This window comes from Agrilus planipennis, unplaced genomic scaffold, assembly GCF_000699045.2.
Source record: "Agrilus planipennis isolate EAB-ADULT unplaced genomic scaffold, Apla_2.0 scaffold122, whole genome shotgun sequence".
NCBI classification, from domain to species: Eukaryota; Metazoa; Arthropoda; class Insecta; order Coleoptera; family Buprestidae; genus Agrilus; species Agrilus planipennis.
The window spans coordinates 400,814-424,732 of record NW_020438884.1 but is presented as its reverse complement, the minus strand read 5'-3'; the positions used below and the strand labels follow the sequence as shown (position 1 = coordinate 424,732).

The following is a 23,919-nucleotide window of genomic DNA, read 5'->3' as shown; positions in this document are numbered from 1 at the left end:
TTAATTTAGAAATTCGGAAAAGGTTGTTAAAGGTGTATGTTTGGAGCGCGGCATTGTACGGGTGCGAAACATGGATAGTGGGCGCGGCGGAAAAGAAAAGGTTAGAAGCCTTCGAAATGTGGTGTTATAGGCGAATGATGAGAATAACGTGGGTAGAAAAGGTTAGAAATGAAGAGGTATTAAAAAGAATAGGAGAACAGAAGACTCTATGGAATATTCAATAAGAAGTAGGCGAGGTAGGTTGGTAGGACACCTTCTCAGACTTGAAGGTCTAGTCAGAGACATATTAGAGGCAAAAGCAGGAGTTAGGAGGGGTAGAGGTAGACCTAGATTGGATTACTGTTCGCAAATACTTAACGATGTGGACTGTTCTAGTTTTCGGGAAATGCGAAGTTTAGATCAGAATAAGAAAGAGTAGAGGTACGTGTCCAACCAGTCTTAGGACTGACGATCTTATGATGATGATGATGACGAAGGTCCTCCTAACTAGGAATTTTGGAAGTTTGGCTTTTTAGGCCCTAATTATATCCTAATTATATTTTTAAGCATCAGTTATTAGGCAAATCTAAATAGTTTTCTAATCGAGCTAATTAAACTTGCCGAGCTCCTGATTTGGTCCACACAAGGTCCTTGTTAGGTATTAACAAGGAAGTGTGTTATTTTTCTAAAGTCTTCTTCGGTTGCTTCGTTCGGACCAAATGAGGAACTCGGTTGGCCTAATAAGAACCTTATAAAAAACGAAGCCAAATTTTTAGTCGGGTACTTTAAAAATCTGTTTATGGCATCCCTAAAAATTGAAAATTACTAAGGAGCGGACGGATTATTGTTCTGTCAATAACGCTTTTGCTTTATTCCATTGGTTCATTGTCATTAATTGTTTTTGCAATTTTTAAAGGGAATCAACTAAAAAACGCACAATCTCTCAGTAAAACCAGAGTATAACTGTCTTTCAGTTTGTTCTTCTCTCTTTTATTATCAAGGATGCTCGGTTAAACACGTGTTAATGTTCTTCCAACCGTTTTCTCGTTCATAGGTATTTTCATTGTCCGCTTGTTCTAGCGACAAAACCAATTTTTCAATTTTACTATGACACCCGTTTCAATAGTCCTTTCCATATAGTAAAAATAATCCCTAATTCAATTGTGAAATAACCTATAAAACTGTCGCGATTCCAAATTTATCCCGGGTATATTTTGAAATATGAAACAGATGTTATACACATTAGTTTTTATGTGATTTATTACTACACATAAAATTGAGAATAATTGCATTTTAAAAAATATCATTGTTTCAAACATAAAATATTCTAAACTATAGAAATAGTTTGTGTATATTTTCGTTATTGTTAAATTAAAATATAATTTCCGTTTCCCCTAAAATGTCTTACCGGAAAAGCGTAAAGAATTAAAAATTAAAATAATGTGCTCGTTGACCCAAAAATGATTGAATAAACTTCCGTAAGAAAGGGAAACATATTTCAGTAGCTAAGATTTTTCATAAATATAGTATCAGCAAATGGATATAAATAACTGTAATTTTGTTTGTTTTAAGCCACTTGCCTTAAATAAATAAGCTATTTAATTGTTTGTTTTCTATTTTTTAATAGTTTCCATTAATATATCGTATTATATTATTAGTCAGCTGTTTTTTACGATAATAAAACGTTTCATAACTTTTAATTTATTTTAGGAATCAAGGAGAAACATTAGAAATGTAGAATTATGTATTATGTCTTGAACAAAGAAGTTCATGGTAGTCATAATTCTGTAAAAATTGCCAAATGCTAATCCTAATTTTGATTTTGTTGGGTCTCATCAGCACGGCGCATTGTTCGATTTCGATAACGTGCCTATGGTGAACTACGCTGTGAATTCATTTCAGCAATCCTGTGTAAATGAACCTTGTTGAACATATTGAATTCCCCTAAATGTAGTATTAGATTAGACCACAGATGGTGTTTACCGGATTTCATATATAGATATGTTATTAAAAAATTGCATTTATTTTCATAAAGTTTTCCTTTAACATGAAAGATTTCCAAATTTCACTCCCAAAAGGTCAAAAAATTCTTTATTTTGTTATCAAAAATATTTGAGGTAGTTTGTAGTGGGTAAATAAAAAATCGGAAAAAATGATTTCAAATTAATATTGCATATTAATCCACTATTAAGTAACCAACAATGTCATAGGATTTCATATATTTAAGTTGATGAAAATCAAAACTAATTTCCCTTTAGTAAAGACATCGTCTATATGTATGTATACAATCAAAGGTAGTCAGTAAACTTATGCTTACGTTAATTGAGTGTATTCAAACAATGTTATAAAACATGGCAGTGTGAGTCGCGCCCCCATAGGAGTATACGACCCTGTCGACGTCGACGTGGCGGTTTGTATAGCACCCTCTCCGGACGCCGTGGTGCGTGACAAGTTCAAAGGGCTTATGTTGTAATCCGTCTGTGATTTTAATGCGCATTATTTGGGCGGCCGTGTATTATTGCAATATCTGATTATCGCTTTTGCTAACCAGAGAGCAGCAAATACCTATGAGGGAACCGGGATGCGGTGTACTGCCAGTCAGCGGCTCCCGTTGGATACCTCTAATAATAATCTCTGGAGTCCGCTGCGTACCCATTACCGAAAGAAATAATACACGTTTAATTCCACGTGGTATTAGCGTAATGCAGTTCTCCTGTTGGAATGGAACTCCTATTAAACTTGGTTCGCTTAACAAAGCATTAAATCTATGCATCAGTATAAGTAATACGTATCCCTGTTTGCAAACGGATCGCTTCTCAAAGAGGATGCTACCTATTCTGTTATAAATGAATGTCGCTTTCGGTGTTGTTCTGCGCATAACAAAGACAAAATAAAAGAAATGGAGAGTAGATCAAGGGTGCAGATAGGATATTATATATTTAACGTTGTATACTGAAAATATAGGGTGTTTCTGAAATAAGTAGCAAGATTTGGAATGGGTTAACTAGATGCAATATGGAATCGCATGGTGAGTAAAGCAGTGTAATTAACGGACAAACAAAATGGGAAGAAAACCAAGCGAAGTTGCAATCCGAAGCCGACCCTGGATGTGAATTGACGACGTACAGATAACAACTAAGCAGCTACATTAACGGAAAATGTAAGATAAAGTAAATACCAACAGCTTAACTATACTAGCCATATTAATCTTTAGATGCTCTTTGCCATAACAATTAATAAAATAACTACTATGTTCATAAGTGATAATATGCACTGTTTTGTACTGACCTATGGCACTGACGCATTGACTTACTTCTAATGATTTCGACTGTCTACGTAATACGAGCCTACGACGTTAATCGAACACAAAACTGACAATACATGAGTACAAAGATACAAGACCAAAGAAATACGGCACGAGTGCTGCTAAGTAACAGCTAAATGCATGCGGCGTCGCAATGTCGCATTTCCCTGCGATCGTACCAGGGCCGGACTGGCTCTTGTCTGTTCTTTGAAATACGTTTTTCTCGAAAGTGGTGGATATTCAGACCAATGAACACTTAGGTAATTTTCTTGCTTTATAGTGCCCTATCACCTCCTGCAAGCATGCTACTTATTTCAGAAGCAACCTGTATAGAAATTGAAACCCGAAAAGATTAGTTCTAAGAAAACTGTGAGAATGTAACGTAATTTAACGTATAGATTCCATTGGCAGTCGTTTTTACTTTTAGTCACTATTAGAATAAATAGCATCAAACTTTATTATCGAACATTGCCAATGAAACGTGCCCAACACATCAAACCATTGGTGGTCAGTCTTTATACAAATGCCCCGATTAAAATATTATTATTACCAAAACCAGAAAGCTAAACGTGTATTTCATTTTAATTCTATATTCGTTTTATGACATTTAATTTGTTTCGTTATTAAAAAGTATTTCACTATTAATTATTAGGTACATCCTCCAAACAAGTCTTTTCAATGAGCTAGTGTTTAATTTTATCCTTCAATTCTTTTATGCTAGGTACTCGTCTATTAAGTGAGTAGGTACCTATTTGATTGGCTTATTTTTATTACTATAGGCACTTGTGGTCGGCCAGACCTGCCTTAAAAATATTTTAATGGCATACTTGTCCTGTTCTTGAGTTTTATTAACCCAATTTTTATGGGCTTGAAACTATTTGATTTTTATTTGTTACTAATTGTTGAAGTGAAATATTCATCATCATAAGGTTATCAGTCCTAAGACTGGTTGGACACGTACCTCCACTCTTTCTTATCCTGAGCTAAACTTCGCATTTCCCTAAAACTAGAACAATAGTGAAATATTAAAATTGTTTTATTTTAACCTATGATGGTGCAACTAAGAAAATACGAGCATTTTGATTTTTTCGTACAAATTTTCGTGAAACTTTTTTAACGCACTATTCGTATTTTTTGTCAAGTTAGCGTAAACCTAGGCATAGACAGAACTGTGGGGGTCTTCGTCTATGTAAAATAGTTAAGGATTTAGGATGTTTTAGTTTTAGAAAAATGCGAAGATAAGCTCAAGCTCAGGATAGGAAAGAGTGGTGAGTGTCCAAACTAGTCCGATGACTGGCAAGATGATGAATAAAAATATAAAATTGTAATAAATCTTCTGTGAAAATTTTATTTCAAAAATGTTAAGATTACGCTATTTTCGGCGGCTTCAAGGATGAAATCATGGTGAATCATTGTAGTAAAGGGGCAAAAGTTGAAGTTGAATTCACTCAAATTTTCAGGACTACCTCTACGGGGCTGCGAATCTGCATGGGACTAACAGAAGTGATTTTATATTCGTTTTGAAAATACTGAAAAAAAAAATTATTTAAATCGTTACTATTGTCTGTACAATGAACTCATTCGATCGTCGTCAAAAACTGATGCACTGCTATTTTATGTTCGTTGGCTAATTCGCAAAATTACAATCGATGGCGGTGCCGTTTTTCTCTCGCCTCGCTATAAACAACAAAAATGGGCCCGAAGTGCAGAAGTCCGAGAATAAAATAAAATAAAGTGTTTCTTTCGTCGCGCCGACTAAAATAATGACCTGAAAACTGTATTGAATCGGTCACATGCATGCATGCACGGCATACCTAACAATAACAGCTTCTTTGGCTCGTAAACAACGTGATTCGAAATTCGAACACGTCAGTGAACACCGGGAAGTACACGACAAACATATGTCTGAATACAAACAGAAATACATGTTTGTTTATTAATTTATTCTTGTACCTATATATGTAGAAGCACCTAGTTTTTCTGAACCCGTGTTGCTTTATGAGGTTTTTAAGGTTGAGTACCACCGAGGAGCAAATGAAGCTTGTAGGGTGTGTACAGACTAAGCGAATTAATGCTCCTTACCTCTTATATTTTGAAATCGTACGAACCAGGGATGTAACGGAGGTAGTTTTATCGGAACCGAAGGCGGAGTCGGGGTTTTTAAATTTGCTTTATCGGAGTCGGAATCGGAGTCGGAATCAGAGTCGGAAGCAGGGTCAGAAGTGGTGGCATGAGAGAGAATTTTTATTTAAGGACAAATAAAACATTATTTAGTCAAATTTTTTTCATTTCAATTTTCAATTATAAAATAAAACACCAACAATGAAAAAATAATTGACGATAGAGTGCTCACTGCACGTGGGAGTCGGGTGGATTCCCCGCGCGACATGTATGAAGTTCATATTATGAACCTGTTCATAACAGTCGACACAGGCCGCCGCTATGTTATGCTTCGACCTCCGATTAAAACCTTCGATTTAAAAGTGTCGGAGCCGAAGTTGGAACCGAAGGTGTAATAATAATCGGAAGTTCCGACTTAACGGAACCGGAGTCGAAGCTCCGTAACATCCCTGGCTACGAACTGCAGTTGTTGCAAACTGTAAACCAGCGAACCTGCAATTATTACCGGTAAAAGTCGGTAGGTCGTTTCGTTCACGTTGTATCCGTGATTTTTGTAAAAGTTTTTTAGTAGCGTCGCAAAAGTGAATGACTTAAATCACAAACAAGATGTGTCGTTATATAATTTTTAGTAACATTGAGCGAAACGCTTTTTGAAATCCTTCGCGAATTGGAAAATGTGCATAGGGACGAGTGTTTATGTACAACTCCTAATAAAGTACTAGTGAGTACAATGGACCATACCAGACAACGAAACAAGGATGTCTAGGTTCAGGTTGAATGAAATGCTAATTTTCGATATTCAAGACATTATCCACCGCGAGAATGTTCTTTGTTGAGGGCACACAATTGCAGAGAAAATGCAGGATATGCCCTTGCATTCTTGTTGGATTTTAATCATCATGGCGACGTCGAAGATGTCAAGGCACCTGTGACGCCAGTTCTAAACTCCATAACATCAACAGGCTACGTAGGGTGTTTTCAAGAGTGGAAAAGGCGCTGATAACAGTGTATAGAGTTAGAGGGCGACTATACTGTGAAGACCGATAATAATGTATTGAGAAATATTAATTCACTTGTATTTTATTTCAAATTCCCGAAACATAATTACTACATTTCGTACTGTCAGAATATCGTTCAAGACTAATTGATAACTATTTCGAATTTTACCCCGGATGATCTTGCTTGTACCTTGCAATGAATTATCTTTTGTTGCCAAGAAAATCGGAAATTCTTGTTTGTTTCTTATATTTTTTTACTATTTGTGCAATGGCTTTTTCTCTTAGTCAATATCAGAGGTCAGTCGACGTCCTGTCTTTTCTACTAACAAACTATTCTCAGCGGTTTAGTATTTGCAGAACGATAATGGCATATGCAGTAGTAACGAATTATGTAGTTGACCTAAGTGAATACACGAATAAAACATCATCTCTCCACTGGTACTTCTGGCGAAGTACCAAATATATCGGAGATTTACTACAATGCCGCAATAGTAAAGACGAAATATCGATTTTGAAGGCCGATTGACATTAATTTATTAGTCTGTTCACGGTATACGGTGGCGCAGCGTAATTACTATTCATATTACGCGATGTCTCCATAATGCGACGTTCACACTAACGAGTGTCTGCTATAATAAATATGATTTTTAAAGATTTATTGAATAATTCATTTGGTTTAAACAGTAAGGTTTTTATAGATATTTCAACCTTCTTGGTGGCACTAAATGTTAAATCATTTAAATAGAATACTGCGGTTATTGAACATATTCGGCAGGAAATGTTGACTGCTCTCAGTAAGAATCCGTTTTAAAGCAGTGCCCTTAAATGGATATTACACTGCAGACAGGTATAGATACAGGTAACATTAGTATATTTACGGTTAGCTTCGCATTGATAGCTACAGCACGTAATGCCTTTAAGTGTGATTATTATTTTCTCATTTTGTTTTTACTTTCTCAATGCATTCTCCTTAGCATTTTTCCGCTGTCATCTAAGACAGACTACCACAATTAACGTTTTAGAATGCATCTACAATATACTTACAGATTGCATACGAACAAGGACTAGTGCCTTTATATGGGAAGGCGTTTCATAACTGAGGAATATCGGTGTTTATTATTTTATTTCTTTTTTTTTTTTTTCTCTTTGCCTGTGCTTGGTTGCACCTCGTACTTGGCGCCTAAAAAAGGACTGCAGCAAAAATGCTGCCGCCGTCTTCCCGCTCACGTTCGCAGGATTACGTCCAATTAAACCATTCAATTTCTGCAACTGTTGTTACAACAGGCTTTAAAATCCACGTCCATCGGTTGCTATTCTGATTAGAACGGAGACAGAAACATGACTGACAGCATTAATGAACAACGTCCGATTCATTCTTTCATTCAAACGCGCAGCAACTTCTCGGTACTTCTTAATCAGATGATGTTATACCATGCAGAATACCATGCATTATCTCGATATTTTCTATTGCTTCGTTGTTATAATCGGCTTTTGTACCAATTACGAAAAGAGCACTTCCAGTACGCTCTAGGACGTCAGACAAGGTAGCACACTGACACCGCTACTTTTTAATTTTCCTATGTATCCAAGACGCGATGAACATCATTAAAGATAGGACAACTTTAGGGATAAATAGTCACTATGCTTAGATTTGTAGATAATACATTAACAGTATTGAATCTAGAAAGGAGGATAGCCTTAAATAAAATGGAAGCGCTATAGATAAAATAATATTGTATGACAATAAATAATTGTATGAAAATAAATAAAATAAAATAAAAATATTGGAATGGTATGGAAGAGAAGATAAAGTAGGGAAAGAGCGAATATAAAGTATATGTATCTAAAACAGAGGATGTGCAGTGTCAAGTCGCCATCAACAAAAAGGAATTACTTCAATGCTCGCGAACGGTTAATTTAGAAATTCGGAAAACATTGTTAAAGATGTGTCTGGAGCCAGGCGCTGTACAGGTGCGAAACATGGACGGTAGGAGCGGCCAAAAAGAAAAGATTAGAAGCGTCAGATATGTGGTGTTACAGGCGAATGATGAGGATACCCTGGATAGAGGAGGTTATAAATGAGGAGATATTAGAAGAAGTAGGAGAACAGAGGACACTGTAGGAATCAATAAGAAATAAGCAACGTAGGTTGAAAGGACATCTTCTCAGGCATGAAGGGCTAGTTAGGGACATATTAGAAGCAGAAATAGGAGTTAGGTGGGCTAAAAATAGACCTACATTAGATGACTGTTCGCAACTAGATGAGAGTTGTACTGTATTTCTGAAATAGTGAAATAATATTTTATAAAAACTGACGATTTTTTTAAAAAACTGTCCATAAGATTAACTAAAATTGCCAATAGCAAACACTCGGCTGTGTTGAATAAATTCTTTGCCCTTTCATATTCATTATAATCGAGTTCGATTGTACTTTGAAATGCGATTGTCTCTAATTGTCTCATTGGTTTGTAAAGAAGAAAAGTCAAAAAATTGTGAAAGAATTTTTTAAAATTCCTGCCATCAATCAGAACTATCTTTTGTTTCTTTGTATTATATGTTATATTCACCGGGATATGTACCTAATTGTAAAAATATCAGTTATTGATTTGTCCTTATATTTTAATGTTGTTTTCAATTACATTTGTTTGATAAAATCTGTCAAATTATTCGTTTGATGTTTTGTTGTGTATTTTTTTTATTTTTTCAATAATTGTGATAACTTCAAACGGAGTAAATTACACAATTTTCTCTGTATAAAGTAAAAGTGTATTGATTGGTCGATTACGTCGTCCAGTGGTAGAAAATTTCAATTTAGCCTTTGAATTTGTTTGCCACTGTGGCCGGGACCACCCCCGCAGCCTAATGAATAACTACCGGTTCTTGATTCGGGGTTAATTACCCTCGACAACAGAGACTGCCACGGCACGGCTCATAAATCATAACTGGGGAGGGTGGGCGAATACGAAACGGGTACAATAGACCGAGCGCCCCATCCATAGTCGGCGTCGGTGCGGCGTCGGTCGCGACGACGACAGCATAACTTCACGCCTTAGTCGAGTGCTTATACAAATTAGAAGGAAATATTGAATTTGGCTTTCATCGCGTGCCCATAATGCGCTGGTTCATTCCATTCATAATGAAACAATCGCGCGCGCCACTGTGTTTCCACATCACCCTTTCCACAACCCCTGATAGCAGTTCATTTATGTTTTAATACCGGGGTCGTCGTGGTGCGGCGCGAGCCGACCCGCCGTCACAAACCAGCTTGATTATACCGCCAATAATGGTATTTAATATTTAATCATAAAGGGAAATTGTTTATTGAAAAAATTGTGTAACTTCAACGTGAAACTGCACAAAATAATAATTTAATTTCAATTTCATTATGTATCGCTGAAAGTTTTGTTAATGGTTCAGTTATTATGATATTAATATTTCAAATGGAATTGGTCGCAATAATAACATATTTGACATTTTGTTGTTTTCATAATACATATGTACAGATAGCAAGGAGGGGTTACAGCTTTAAATAAAATGGACGCGGTATTGACAAAACAGTACTGTATGAAAATAAATAAAAGTAGAACAAAAATACTGGTATGCAAACGGGAATTAAGAGCGGTAAAGGTAGACCTAGATTAGATTACTGTTCACAAATAACTAAGTTCTAGTTCTAGGGAAATGCCAAGATTAGTTCAGGTTAGGAAAAAATGTTAAAAATCTTAGGACTGACGACCTTATGGTGATGTTATACAGATATCCATTAACGTAAATCAACAATAGGTAATGGATCTACAGTTTCCAAATTTCTGCCCCGTACATCATTGTGCTTTCTATTAATACATCAAAACGAAACATTCGTCTTTTACAAGTTTCCTTGAAGTTTATTACAATGATGCTCCATTTTTTTGCTTGCGAGATGTTTCATGAGTGTTCTTTAGCGATCTGTTATCAATTAGCAATTAAACCATTTACTGTTTCAATTTTCTTTTCTTTCCAAGTGAAAAATTATTTTCTTCTTCTTCTTGTCTTTTTTTACGTAAGACTTTACAATTGTGTATTTATGATATTCAAGTACCTACAATTTTTATTGAATTTGTACAAGCGCAGTACTGTATTGACCCTTTTTTGTAACAAACCCCTTTGTGATACGCATTCTTAATTTTTAGTTATGTCATAGTATCGCATGATATATGGAACGCCGAGATACTGTATGATTAGCAGAGCAATAATTTGTTTTATTATGTTGTGGACATGATAATGTCTGATAATAATAGAAGAAATCAGTGTCGTAAGCCCTTACTTAGTACGCGTAATTTCCTCATTTCGGTAGATTGTTGTCGAGATCGTCGTTGGTTAGCCACACTAATTGAACAATACGACGAATAATCAGTGGTTGTCGCAGTAAGCACGGCACGTGCGATCTGAATACACACAACCCCACCTACATTTTGCCTATACACATATATGTAAGTATAAATAACCTATATAACTACCCTCGGGCTATTGGGACTACCGTTCTAACTGATGTCATTCGGCGATGTTACTCGTTTTTGTGGGTGCGCTGAAATTCGCTCCTTAGTTAAAATATTGTTCTTCGTATTGTTATTTTATAAAAGAAGAAAAATTCGTTATTCGATTTGTGTCTTCTGAGATTGTTGCAGAAATTAATAGGGGGAGTATCTCTAACTAGTGTTGAGTATGCCCCGGTTCCATAGCTAATTTTTCCACAAGGGGGCGCCATGGTTGAACAATATTCATTTGTCTGTTTTGGTTAATTCTTGATCTATTTTAATTATCAAGAAGTAAATTCCTATAGAAAATATAAAAAACTATTCTTTTTAGTGAAACTTATTGAAATTATATCAAAATTAATATTAAATTTGAATTCAGCAGGTTCGAATTAGCCACAGTCGGGTCTTATTTATTTTTGCAATTGAGAAAACTTTTCAATATTTAACTCGGTGTACGTTCTTGTAGATCCCTATTTTTAAACAGTGGTAAACTTTCTTTTTTTTATATTCAGCAGAAATAGGAGTTAGGTGGGCTAAAAATAGACCTACATTAGATGACTGTTCGCAACTAGATGAGAGTTGTACTGTATTTCTGAAATAGTGAAATAATATTTTATAAAAACTGACGATTTTTTTAAAAACTGTCCATAAGATTAACTAAAATTGCCAATAGCAAACACTCGTCTGTGTTGAATAAATTCTTTGCCCTTTCATATTCATTATAATCGAGTTCGATTGTACTTTGAAATGCGATTGTCTCTAATTGTCTCATTGGTTTGTAAAGAAGAAAAGTCAAAAAATTGTGAAAGAATTTTTTAAAATTCCTGCCATCAATCAGAACTATCTTTTGTTTCTTTGTATTATATGTTATATTCACCGGGATATGTACCTAATTGTAAAAATATCAGTTATTGATTTGTCCTTATATTTTAATGTTGTTTTCAATTACATTTGTTTGATAAAATCTGTCAAATTATTCGTTTGATGTTTTGTTGTGTATTTTTTTTATTTTTTCAATAATTGTGATAACTTCAAACGGAGTAAATTACACAATTTTCTCTGTATAAAGTAAAAGTGTATTGATTGGTCGATTACGTCGTCCAGTGGTAGAAAATTTCAATTTAGCCTTTGAATTTGTTTGCCACTGTGGCCGGGACCACCCCCGCAGCCTAATGAATAACTACCGGTTCTTGATTCGGGGTTAATTACCCTCGACAACAGAGACTGCCACGGCACGGCTCATAAATCATAACTGGGGAGGGTGGGCGAATACGAAACGGGTACAATAGACCGAGCGCCCCATCCATAGTCGGCGTCGGTGCGGCGTCGGTCGCGACGACGACAGCATAACTTCACGCCTTAGTCGAGTGCTTATACAAATTAGAAGGAAATATTGAATTTGGCTTTCATCGCGTGCCCATAATGCGCTGGTTCATTCCATTCATAATGAAACAATCGCGCGCGCCACTGTGTTTCCACATCACCCTTTCCACAACCCCTGATAGCAGTTCATTTATGTTTTAATACCGGGGTCGTCGTGGTGCGGCGCGAGCCGACCCGCCGTCACAAACCAGCTTGATTATACCGCCAATAATGGTATTTAATATTTAATCATAAAGGGAAATTGTTTATTGAAAAAATTGTGTAACTTCAACGTGAAACTGCACAAAATAATAATTTAATTTCAATTTCATTATGTATCGCTGAAAGTTTTGTTAATGGTTCAGTTATTATGATATTAATATTTCAAATGGAATTGGTCGCAATAATAACATATTTGACATTTTGTTGTTTTCATAATACATATGTACAGATAGCAAGGAGGGGTTACAGCTTTAAATAAAATGGACGCGGTATTGACAAAACAGTACTGTATGAAAATAAATAAAAGTAGAACAAAAATACTGGTATGCAAACGGGAATTAAGAGCGGTAAAGGTAGACCTAGATTAGATTACTGTTCACAAATAACTAAGTTCTAGTTCTAGGGAAATGCCAAGATTAGTTCAGGTTAGGAAAAAATGTTAAAAATCTTAGGACTGACGACCTTATGGTGATGTTATACAGATATCCATTAACGTAAATCAACAATAGGTAATGGATCTACAGTTTCCAAATTTCTGCCCCGTACATCATTGTGCTTTCTATTAATACATCAAAACGAAACATTCGTCNAGCATAAAAATAAAGTATTTTATTTTTTGTTTTTAAAAACATATTTTTTGTTACACCTAGCAGCGAGTAACAAATTGCTGTCGCTCTTAAATATATTAATAGCCTCTAAACATGGAAAACAAAGATTTAAGTAAACTAAAAGTCCATTTTTAATTAGTTTTAATGAAGCTTTATTCCTGTCGTCCCGCCACTTTGTGTTCATAACAGAGAATACTCTTTCGGTAAAGACTGAAGTGGCCGGAACAGACAGCAAAAGTGACATTACTTTGAACAGATTTTGGAAATCAGGTTGTTCCGTAAATATGGCTTGCCATTTTTCTGTGAAATATTATTGATGTAAAAATACTCTGAATTTCGAATAATCGCTTACAAAATTACGATGTTTACTTAGGATCTTAAATAAAGTATTTTTGCGTACTGTATGTATCTTGTAAAGTATAACGGACGCACAGTCGAAATAGAGTACAATACTTTATAATAAAGTACGGGTGGCAACCCTAATTGTAAGTAACGGAAATCGGTGCAACTGAGACACAGTCAATGATACGATGTTTGAGAATTGGCTGACTATAAAAACGACCAATTAAAAGATAGAAGGTTATAATTTTAATTGTATTATTAGTGAATGAGGTTAAATTGAAAACAGCAACAAAAATTTTCCCTCATTAACTTGAGGTAGTTTGTAGTAGATGGAAAATTGAAAATTAATTTTCGCATTAATATTAGAAATGTTGTCTTTATAGTTAATTTTCCTTTATTGCGTATGAAAACTACTAACGATTATAATTGTAATCGTTATATTACATAAATGACTCAATATTCATACAGTTATCATTAACATGACTTTTTCACAATGGACACTTGAATTTTGAAAGAACTCGACTTATCCAGAGTCGAAACTCATCAACAAGAACAACAACAGCACACAACAAAAACAAGGACTATGACGATGGTAAAGTTATAATTAATCGGGAATTGTCAAATTTTTTCCCAATTAAGCGGTCTCGTCGTGGTCGGGTCTCGGTCCTTCGGGTTGGTTGGTTGTTGGCGGAGGGAAGCTTCGAAGCAGTTGTAATAATTATCGTCAGAAACCGGGAGGCGGCAGTACTCGAGCAGATGAAAAGGCACATTGTTAGGGCCCATAAACAAACCACTGCTCTCTTGTTGAGAAAATGGCGAGTGCTCGTTGCAATAATGCGTTTGTAGAGCGTATGATGCGATTCGGTCCGCGCTACTCTGAGTATAATTGCGGGGGTCGCCACCACAACCGCCGAGTCCGTCGTCGGCATGTAGCCGCGCTTATCCTTGCTTCCTACCTCGACTACACGGGGCTCCGCTGACGAACAAGCTGAAAAAGATTGTCGACAGTCAGCGCTGGCGCTGCTATACCTACTACTCTAGCCTGCGAAGAGCTTCGTGAAGCACCACTCGACGATATTTCATTATTTATTATTATTATTATTTGCTCGAGAATAAAAAAATTCTACAACTCAACAATAAATGATAATAAAAATCACGCTCTCTGGAAAAATGAAATTCTTTTCGAGAGCTTGTAGAATTTCGAATTGAAAACGGCAATAAAAATTGATAAATTAATACGCATGTGACTACACAAAAGTCATGTTTATGGTACTTAAGGTTTTAGTACACGTCCTTGTTTAAACCTTCAATTTTTTAAAATTATCCTTTACAGTAACGATAGACTAGAAAAACTTGTAACATCATATTTTATTCCGTCAGCCTTGTATTTATTTCCTGCTTTCTTTCGTATGTTCACATTTATTTGACTGGTATTTGGTGTAATGCGAGACAATAACAATGATTGATCTACACTCCACACAATCTCTTAATAAAGTTGCTTTAAAAGGTTTATCCCTCAATACAAACGAATAGCAACTGTATTCAGTAAAGTCTTAAACAGCGAATTGTACAGCGCACTAGTGAAACAGTATCAAAATTAAGCAACGATTGCTTTGGTCACCTCTTGGATGGGTGGTCAACCGTAGTCCTACTTTAAAGGATCCATTTACAGTAGGTTACTGTCTCTAATGCCTGACAATAACAGCGATGACTGTCATACCATACAGTAAACGCCAAACTTTCTTGGTGCGGAAATGATAAAAATGTACTCTACGTCTGTACATCTTTCGCCTACTTTCCAAATTGAGCTGACACTCTTAAGAAGAAGAAGGAAGTTTAAAATTGTCCAGATTGATTATTCTCAATTCAAAGTTTATGGGTAGGTGCTGTCAATTTTAATTTCTCTTATAAACCATTTTTTTCTTTTGCCTTCCAAATCACCATGAATACCAATAATGCTTATGATTTTATAAAAATGTTTAAAATTTGAGTTTAATGGTGGATTTAAGTTAGATTGCGCCCTATAAACCCTTCCCAATTTAGCACCCTGTTTATTTTATGAAAAATATTGTAATAAAAATGTACTTAAAAATTATAAAAATAATTTGATTGCATAATTTTCATAGCATAGTTTTCTCTTAACTACAAAAATATACTTGTTGTAATTAGGTACTCATTGATTGATAAATTCAAAGAAAATAAAAACTAAGTAAAATAAATTCTCCCGTAATTTCAAAATTCCTATACCCACACAGGTATCCCTTAGATGCTTTTTACATACACAAGCGTAAAACCATTAACTTAAGTACGTACTTAATTAAAAGTTTCTGGCTTAAGATAAAAGGAGCAGCAAATAAATGGTAAATTGGACTACTTACCAAGTAGGAAAATTGTGTACCTTTTATATACAAATTACCTGTAATAAACACCTATATTAAACAAGACAAGAACATAAAACTACCAGATAAAGTTATTTCTGGGTCAAAGAGGAATTCGCGCGCCCACTTGCGTTTAATTTTAAACATTTTTATTATTAATTTTTGGAGCCATTGCGGCACGACTGTAAAAAAAGGAAAATAAACGGACGACTGTATTCATCTGCGAAACACTTTTAAATGGCGTTCCCTTCGTGCACATAAAATCATCCTCCTCGCAAAAACAAACACGATAAAATTCGGACGTTTATTTTTCTGCGTATGTTATGGTCAACATATGTAACACTGTCTTTTTGTGTCGTATTGGGGCTTTTGACATAATTTAAGATCGTGCCAAATAGATATGTAAGTATTCATATAACAAAAAGATAAATAATTAATAGATCGGAAAGCAGAATTTAATGGTTGAACTTGGACTTAATTCATATACGTTCGTAAAGGCGGACACGAATACGTTCCAGACAAAGTAACAAACGCGGTAACTATTTGACCATGCGTTGCATTTTATTTTATTTTTATATTAATTTAGTAGATAACGATTAGTGTCGACGATTGAGTAAATTTTTATTAAAACAACGTAAATGAGGCAAGTATCCACAGATTGCTCGTCCACAGAAGACACACTTATTTCGTTTAGTCTTACTTCGAACGTGTTCGTGCTCAGGTGTACACCCGCCCTTAAGAATTGTAGTCATCAGTTGTAAATTGGTAGTTAATTTGGTGGTTTTTTCCAAACTGTCAAATTTGAACATTACTTTCTGCTTCTTTTTAAGGCATTAACTGGAATAATTAAAATTACCTCAATAGATTCTACCTTTTGAAGGAAATATTATTACAGTCCAAGAGACAGCTTATTGCCTCTCTTTGCTTTCTAGCTCATAAGCTTATATGATAACATCAAATTCAACCAGTATTCGGATTGAAGACGAATCTTTGTAAAATAACTGGTATAGTCAATTGTCAAGAATTTAATTCTTATTTAAATTTAATTCGGTCTCTTGAATTTGTTAAACGTCTGAAACGCAACATAACAAATTAAGCAAGGAAAATAGATAAAAATATTTGCACAATAATGACGGTTGAAATATTTTATATCGTGTCTATCAATGCATAATTGATCTTCCGTTTTTAGTTTTTGAATGTATGAGCTATCTCTGGTGAATAATCTAAGATGTTTTTTCGCATCTACCTCTACAAACAATGCATCCACCTTACTTCAATAGAAAACCTTTGATTGTTAGGCAATTATCATCTGGATTTGACGTCCTTCCTAAAACCTAGATGATCTGTTGTATTTGTTTTCCAACGTTTCGCCGGTCACTTTGCTTCGCTCTGCTTTTCTGCTTAATTTAGAACACGGGAAGATTTATTATGGCATATGGAACATTATTTTTATACCTATATAAAGTGTACCAAACTATAAACGCGTAATAATACATGAAATAGATTATTATACAATAGTATGTTAAGTACAAGTGTTATACTTGTGTGTAGTTATGAAAAGTCTTTGCTTTGTTTTCTGATCAGTCCTACTAAAAATTTTAACCATTTTATTAATGGCCTCATCTTAATATAAATAGAATTTTTAAAGTGATGAATTTGTTTGTGATAATGGCCAACAATAATTCCACCGTGCGATCATTAAATGCGCTGGAAGCATAAATTTATTTTTTTTTTTTTTGGTTTTATAACGTCTCGCCTAACCGTTGGCATTTGTATTCAAATTCTAAAAATCCGCTTACTTATACAATAATAATTACCTAAACGTGTGGACTTTTCCAATTAGGTACATGTGCCTGTATACATGTGCGTTTTCGATCAATTTTTTAATGCCAGGCATTCATTAAGACACCATTACATGCCATCTGCTCGACATAAAAACAGAAGGACCACACTCATTAGCGGCAAAATTGAGAAATCGGCCGATCAATAACAACACAAAAACTGTCTAATGCTGCAGATCAATCCCAATGGAAACTAATGAGGTATTAATATTATCAAATGGTTAATGGGTTTCTTGAAATCTGTGTGTATAGGTACGAATGAATTATTACCTAATACCGTTTTATGTAATACATACCTTTATGTTATTTTCATTCATTGAAAAATTCTGAGTGACTTTTAGGCTTTAGGCACGTAATTTAGTGATGAGTAAAATTGATCTTGGTCTTGCGAAAATACAAATTCTTTTCCTCTGTTCTCCTATTCTTTTTAATACTTCTTCATTTCTAACCTTCTCTATCCTCATCATTCGCTTGTAAACCCTACCGCGCACTGCAATTTTTTAGTCGCAAAAATGTAACCCAGGCTGGTAAATGCAAGTGCGTGCACATGTGACTAAATAATCGTTGCGATTAAAAAATCGCAACTGGTCGAATTTTTTTGCAGCACCATTGTCGCGGATGTGGAAATTAATCGTACGGACAGCAATCGTCAACATACGCCCACTTGCGACTAAACAGTAGCGACTAGCTGATGATCGTTCGTTATTCTATTCATAGTTAATAAATACATTGTGGTTATCAAACAAATCAGATTACTAGTNCAATAATTCCACCGTGCGATCATTAAATGCGCTGGAAGCATAAATTTATTTTTTTTTTTTTGTTTTATAACGTCTCGCCTAACCGTTGGCATTTGTATTCAAATTCTAAAAATCCGCTTACTTATACAATAATAATTACCTAAACGTGTGGACTTTTCCAATTAGGTACATGTGCCTGTATACATGTGCGTTTTCGATCAATTTTTTAATGCCAGGCATTCATTAAGACACCATTACATGCCATCTGCTCGACATAAAAACAGAAGGACCACACTCATTAGCGGCAAAATTGAGAAATCGGCCGATCAATAACAACACAAAAACTGTCTAATGCTGCAGATCAATCCCAATGGAAACTAATGAGGTATTAATATTATCAAATGGTTAATGGGTTTCTTGAAATCTGTGTGTATAGGTACGAATGAATTATTACCTAATACCGTTTTATGTAATACATACCTTTATGTTATTTTCATTCATTGAAGAATTCTGAGTGACTTTTAGGCTTTAGGCACGTAATTTAGTGATGAGTAAAATTGATCTTGGTCTTGCGAAAATACAAATTCTTTTCCTCTGTTCTCCTATTCTTTTTAATACTTCTTCATTTCTAACCTTCTCTATCCTCATCATTCGCTTGTAAACCCTACTGCGCACTGCAATTTTTTAGTCGCAAATATGTATCCCAGGCTGGTAAATGCAAGTGCGTGCATATGTGACTAAATAATTGTTGCGATTAAAAAATCGCAACTGGTCGAATTTTTTTGCAGCACCATTGTCGCGGATGTAGAGATGAATCGTGCGGACAGCAATCGTCAACATACGCGCACTTGCGACTAAACAGTAGCGACTAGCTGATGATCGTTCGTTATTCTATTCATAGTTAATAAATACATTGTGGTTATCAAACAAATCAGATTACTAGTCCTCTGTTGCAAAGCAAGAAGAATTGTTAATATTTTTTGAATGCGGAAATAAAATTAAATCCAAAATTAAAAAAAAAGTTGTCCTTTTACTAATTTCTGAATCATTTTAGGATGAAACCAATATTGTTTCTTCTGCTTCCTTTTAGCATTTATTCGCAATAACAATGCTATAATGTATCTTATTTCATAACGCTCATGATGCAACTGATGAAAAGCTACGATTATTTGGTCGCAAGTGCGTGCATCGTTTTCACTTCCTGCGACTGCGACTTTTCAGTCGTGGCAATTAAAAAAACGCAGTGCGCGCTTGGACTAACATCACATTTCGAACGCTTCTAACCTTTATTTTCGCCGCGCTCATCGACTATATTTCGCACCCGTTCAGCACCGCGCTTCAGACATACACTTCTAACAATCCTTTTCGAATTTCTAAATTATCCGATCGCGAGCATAGAAGTGACTTCGTTTTGTTGAAGGCGACTCGATTCTGCACTATTTTCTGTTTTATATCTCCACTGCTCCTTCCATTCTCAGTTATATATCAGAATATATATATCGAAAATCAGTCAATTGATCTCATTTTTCATCTGTCATCTTTATATCAACTCATGGATAATTTAATAAATGTTCGGCGCATTCACCAAATTTTATATTACTTGACAATTAGGTGCCAATTTATTTAAGTAAGGCATGAAATAAACTGAAAAATAGCAGTAGGACTTTATGACAACTTCCATCCTAATAGGAGGGCATAATTACAAGTACGCGTTTTACAGTCAAATATGAAATATTTATTTAGGCACTTGTACCTACACATATTGTTCTTATTAGATCATATGTAGATATAAATAATTTCTTTGTGTCATTAGGATGTGAATCCTTGAAAGTTAATTTGTCTTTTTCACTAAGGTAATAGTATTAAAAAAAAAAAATTGCCGGTAATATTACCTCTGTAATAAAATTAACCAACTTTTTGTTGGCCTGATGAAAGTCGTGGTTCCGTTGAATGACGTTGTCCAACCCAACGAGCGTTTTTCAATAGCTACATCTATCGTAGTTTTCTCGTTGTCATCGTTACATCGGCCGCCTAAGATGAGCTTAACAAGCAATTAGAGGCGGTGTTTTCGGCAGCAGAACCACACAGTGTTGTACGACTTAATTCAACAACACGGCCGACCGAGAATGAGAAGCTAAAAGAGCTGGCACAGAACACCACTCATTAAAAGCCACCCAGGTAGACAAAGGAGTGACACGATGATTGATGACCGAGCCATTAGTTATGGCGATTCTTAATAAGAAGACGCTTCGTGTCAACAATCGAGACAAATTGTACACACCATTGTTATTACCTAGTGACTGAGCGAAGTAAAAGGTGCCGTTGCTGCTTAAACGGCCGCCATCATCACTGTAGCTTCTACGATCAACGACGAGGCATTTAATTAACAACAATGGAAGAGATTTCTCGCGATTTCTCCTGGCACTACTGTCGTCTCTATTGGCACAGTGACAATAAAATCAGTTTTAGTCGGTAACTACACTTACATTAACAAATTTAATTAATACCGAAATAAACCGTGGTATCCAAGTGTCTAAAATAAATTATATGTAAGGAAATTGAAACAACATTGGCCCTTTGCCATAGTTATTGTTTATTGAATTTGATGAATTTTGCATTTTGGTGGGGAATTATGCCACTTAAATTTGAAATTTTCTTAAAAAAAAAACGCGGAACTTTCATGGTTCTGTATTTTACGTGCATCTAGCTTCATCATCATCATAAGGTCGTCAGTCCTAAGATTGGTTGGACACGTACCTCCACTCTTTCCTATCCTGAGATAATATTCGCATTTCCCTAAAACTAGAACAACCCACATCCTTAACTATTTGCGAACAGTAATCTAATCTAGGCCTACCTCCACCCCTCCTAACTCCCGTTTCTGCCTCTAATATGTCTCTAACAAGACCTTTATGCCTGAGAAGGTGTCCTACCAACCTACCTCTCCTATTTTTTTTTGTATCTCTAGGTCCTCCTTGCTAGATGATAATACTGCTATATCAATTGCAAATCTAAGCATACTAATCTTTTGCCCCTGTACATCTATCACTACAATTGTATTGTCTTTATTGATGTTGATTGCGTCTTCAATGTATAGATTAAAAAGTAGCGGTGACAGTGTGCCTCCTTGTCTGACTCCCTTCCTAATATTTACTTCTCTACGTTGCATCCTTAGCTCTATAACTGCCTGTTGCTCTTTATACAAACTAAGTATCACTCTTCTATCTTTGTAACTCATCCCTACTTTTTAAGTATATTTAACATCTTGTCCGATTTAACATTGTCAAAAGCTTTTTCTAAATCTGCAAATCCTATGTACGCACTCTTTCCTTTTTCTATCGTTTTCTTTATTGTTACCCGTAAAGCTGGAATGGCCTCCCGCGTTCCTCTATTTCTTCTAAACCCAAATTGATCTTCCCCCTAATAGCGCTTCTACCCTTTTTTCCATCCTCTGTACAATTCTAGTTAAGATTTTTGACGCATGGGAAGTTTTTCTAAATGTCTCGTACCTATCCGCGCCTCTCTTTTTAGGTAATGTTACTACTACGTTCCGTTTATAATCCTCTGGAACTTTCCCCGTCTTGTAAATGTGACTAACTAGCTTAAACATACGATCTCTAACCTCTTGTCCTGCATGTTTTAGAATTTCCTCCTGTATCGCATCTACACCTGGCGCCTTATTATTCTTTAAGTATTTTAATGCTACATCGAACTCTTCTCTCACTATGGGATAACCAAGCTCATCTATCTCTACAGCATCTAGCTTCTTTCCACAATAATTAGTAGAGGCAGAAAATGTTTCATTTTTATTGAGATTCCCGCCTGCATTTGACAAAATTACTCATCTTGTCTCCTGTTCCCTTTTGTCATAATTTGGTAGTGAAACCTTAAGAGTAACACGTGCTACGAATACTCTGTAACATCAATAAGGCAACTGAATTTACTATTGGATATAGACTGCGATCTCTTTTGTTTCTCTGTGTCTTTTTTGTGTTTGTTTTCCTTCATTCGTTTCACTGGTTTTCGATAATAACTGGCGTGTTTGTCTGCGACGATCCCTTGAGAATTGTAGTAATAATGGGAAAGTGACTGCGCCGACAAAGTAGATTGTTGGACTAGCGAAAACATAAGGGAATGTCGGTTTGATTATACGCTCCAATTGTGTGATGTGTTCTTTTCTTTACCGACAATATTTTGTCGCACTGGTCGTTTGAAAATGTCAACATCCAGATGTCTGTAGCCACTATCGAGCTGGAGATGAGTTTGAAAATGTGTTGAACGAATTCTCCTCGTCCATAATGCTTACCAATGGAGAGCAGATATATATGGCGATATTTTGTTGGCTTGAGTTGTCAATCATTTTAGGCAAATACTGATTATAGAATCAATCAACAATAAACTATGAGTATTCTTTAATAGAGTACCTTTCAATACTCTATTGGCGATAACTATTTGCCTAAAGAGCTTGGAAAAATTAAGACAATGACAGACAATCTGTCTGTTTCCCTTTGATCAGATCAGTTGATGAGAATATGTTGTGAAATCTTATCATATCCGAGTTTGATTTTAAGATTAACGCTTTTGATATCATAACAGAACCTATTGCAAACAACAGGGAATTTCAAAAGGTCGCATTCTTCTGTCCGTCTGGTGATAGTCATTTTTCTTGTGTTTGAACGTAGAATTTTGAAACATGAGAATTTTAGAGAGAACAAATTCAGCAAAATTTTTGCACGATTTAATCTAAAGTCATAACATCACTTTAATTTATTCGTCAATCAAATTGAGTGTAATATTGTTAGTACCTACCTAATATTATTTTTTCTTATTTCCAGGTCAGTAACAAATGAAGATGCAAACATTTAGCGGTAAGCTTTTAAAATTTTCTAATACCTAATACGTAAGTTATAGTAAAAAAAAAAAATACAACGTGTAATTATACAACACGCTACTAAAGTGAAACTTCTTCAAACACACAAACATACCGCGTTAAGGAATTGGTTTAAAGGTATTATTTGTACAATATGCTTCGCACGGGTGCAATGCTGATAGTAAATATACTATAAAATGTCTTTATATACAACAATCACAGCTTTTTTGTCATTAGACAATACAAACCTTCCAGTACCGCCGCAACCGCTATGTCCCTGCACTTTAAGTCTGTAATATCTTCGAAAATATTCATTTAAATTACATGATGTAGAGGGCTTATTGATCTATATTAAATGCACAATGTATTTAAAAGTACTTAATTGGATAAGGATTAATGCTGTATTGCTTAAAATCGCTTCGTAAATAAGCCATTATCTCTCGTAAAAAGTAAAGGATAAAAAATGGTTATTGTGGGTTATCCCTAAGAGATAGACATATACCATCGCGGACCTTTCTGTAGACCTCTTTAAGGTGTACAATACTGTAGTATATTATTTTGATCTATCTCGTAGCAGGGTTCAGCCAGCGTATACAATGTAAGCGCAAAAAATGTGTTTATTTACGACATCACATTACAA

The 23,919-nt window shown here is 35.2% G+C and overlaps 1 protein-coding gene across 1 annotated transcript in view; it reads left to right on the top strand.

The window, feature by feature from the left end:
• The window catches only part of LOC108736364 (putative uncharacterized protein DDB_G0291608), a 315,598-nt gene extending 292,321 nt beyond the window's left edge, over positions 1-23,277 (top strand). Inside the window, exon 4 of the mRNA XM_025981599.1 lies at positions 23,245-23,277. Within this exon, the coding sequence (XP_025837384.1) occupies positions 23,245-23,259 (15 nt within the window). The 3' untranslated portion in view covers positions 23,260-23,277. The remainder of the gene's footprint in view (positions 1-23,244) is intronic.
• The last annotated feature ends 642 nt before the right edge of the window (positions 23,278-23,919 follow it).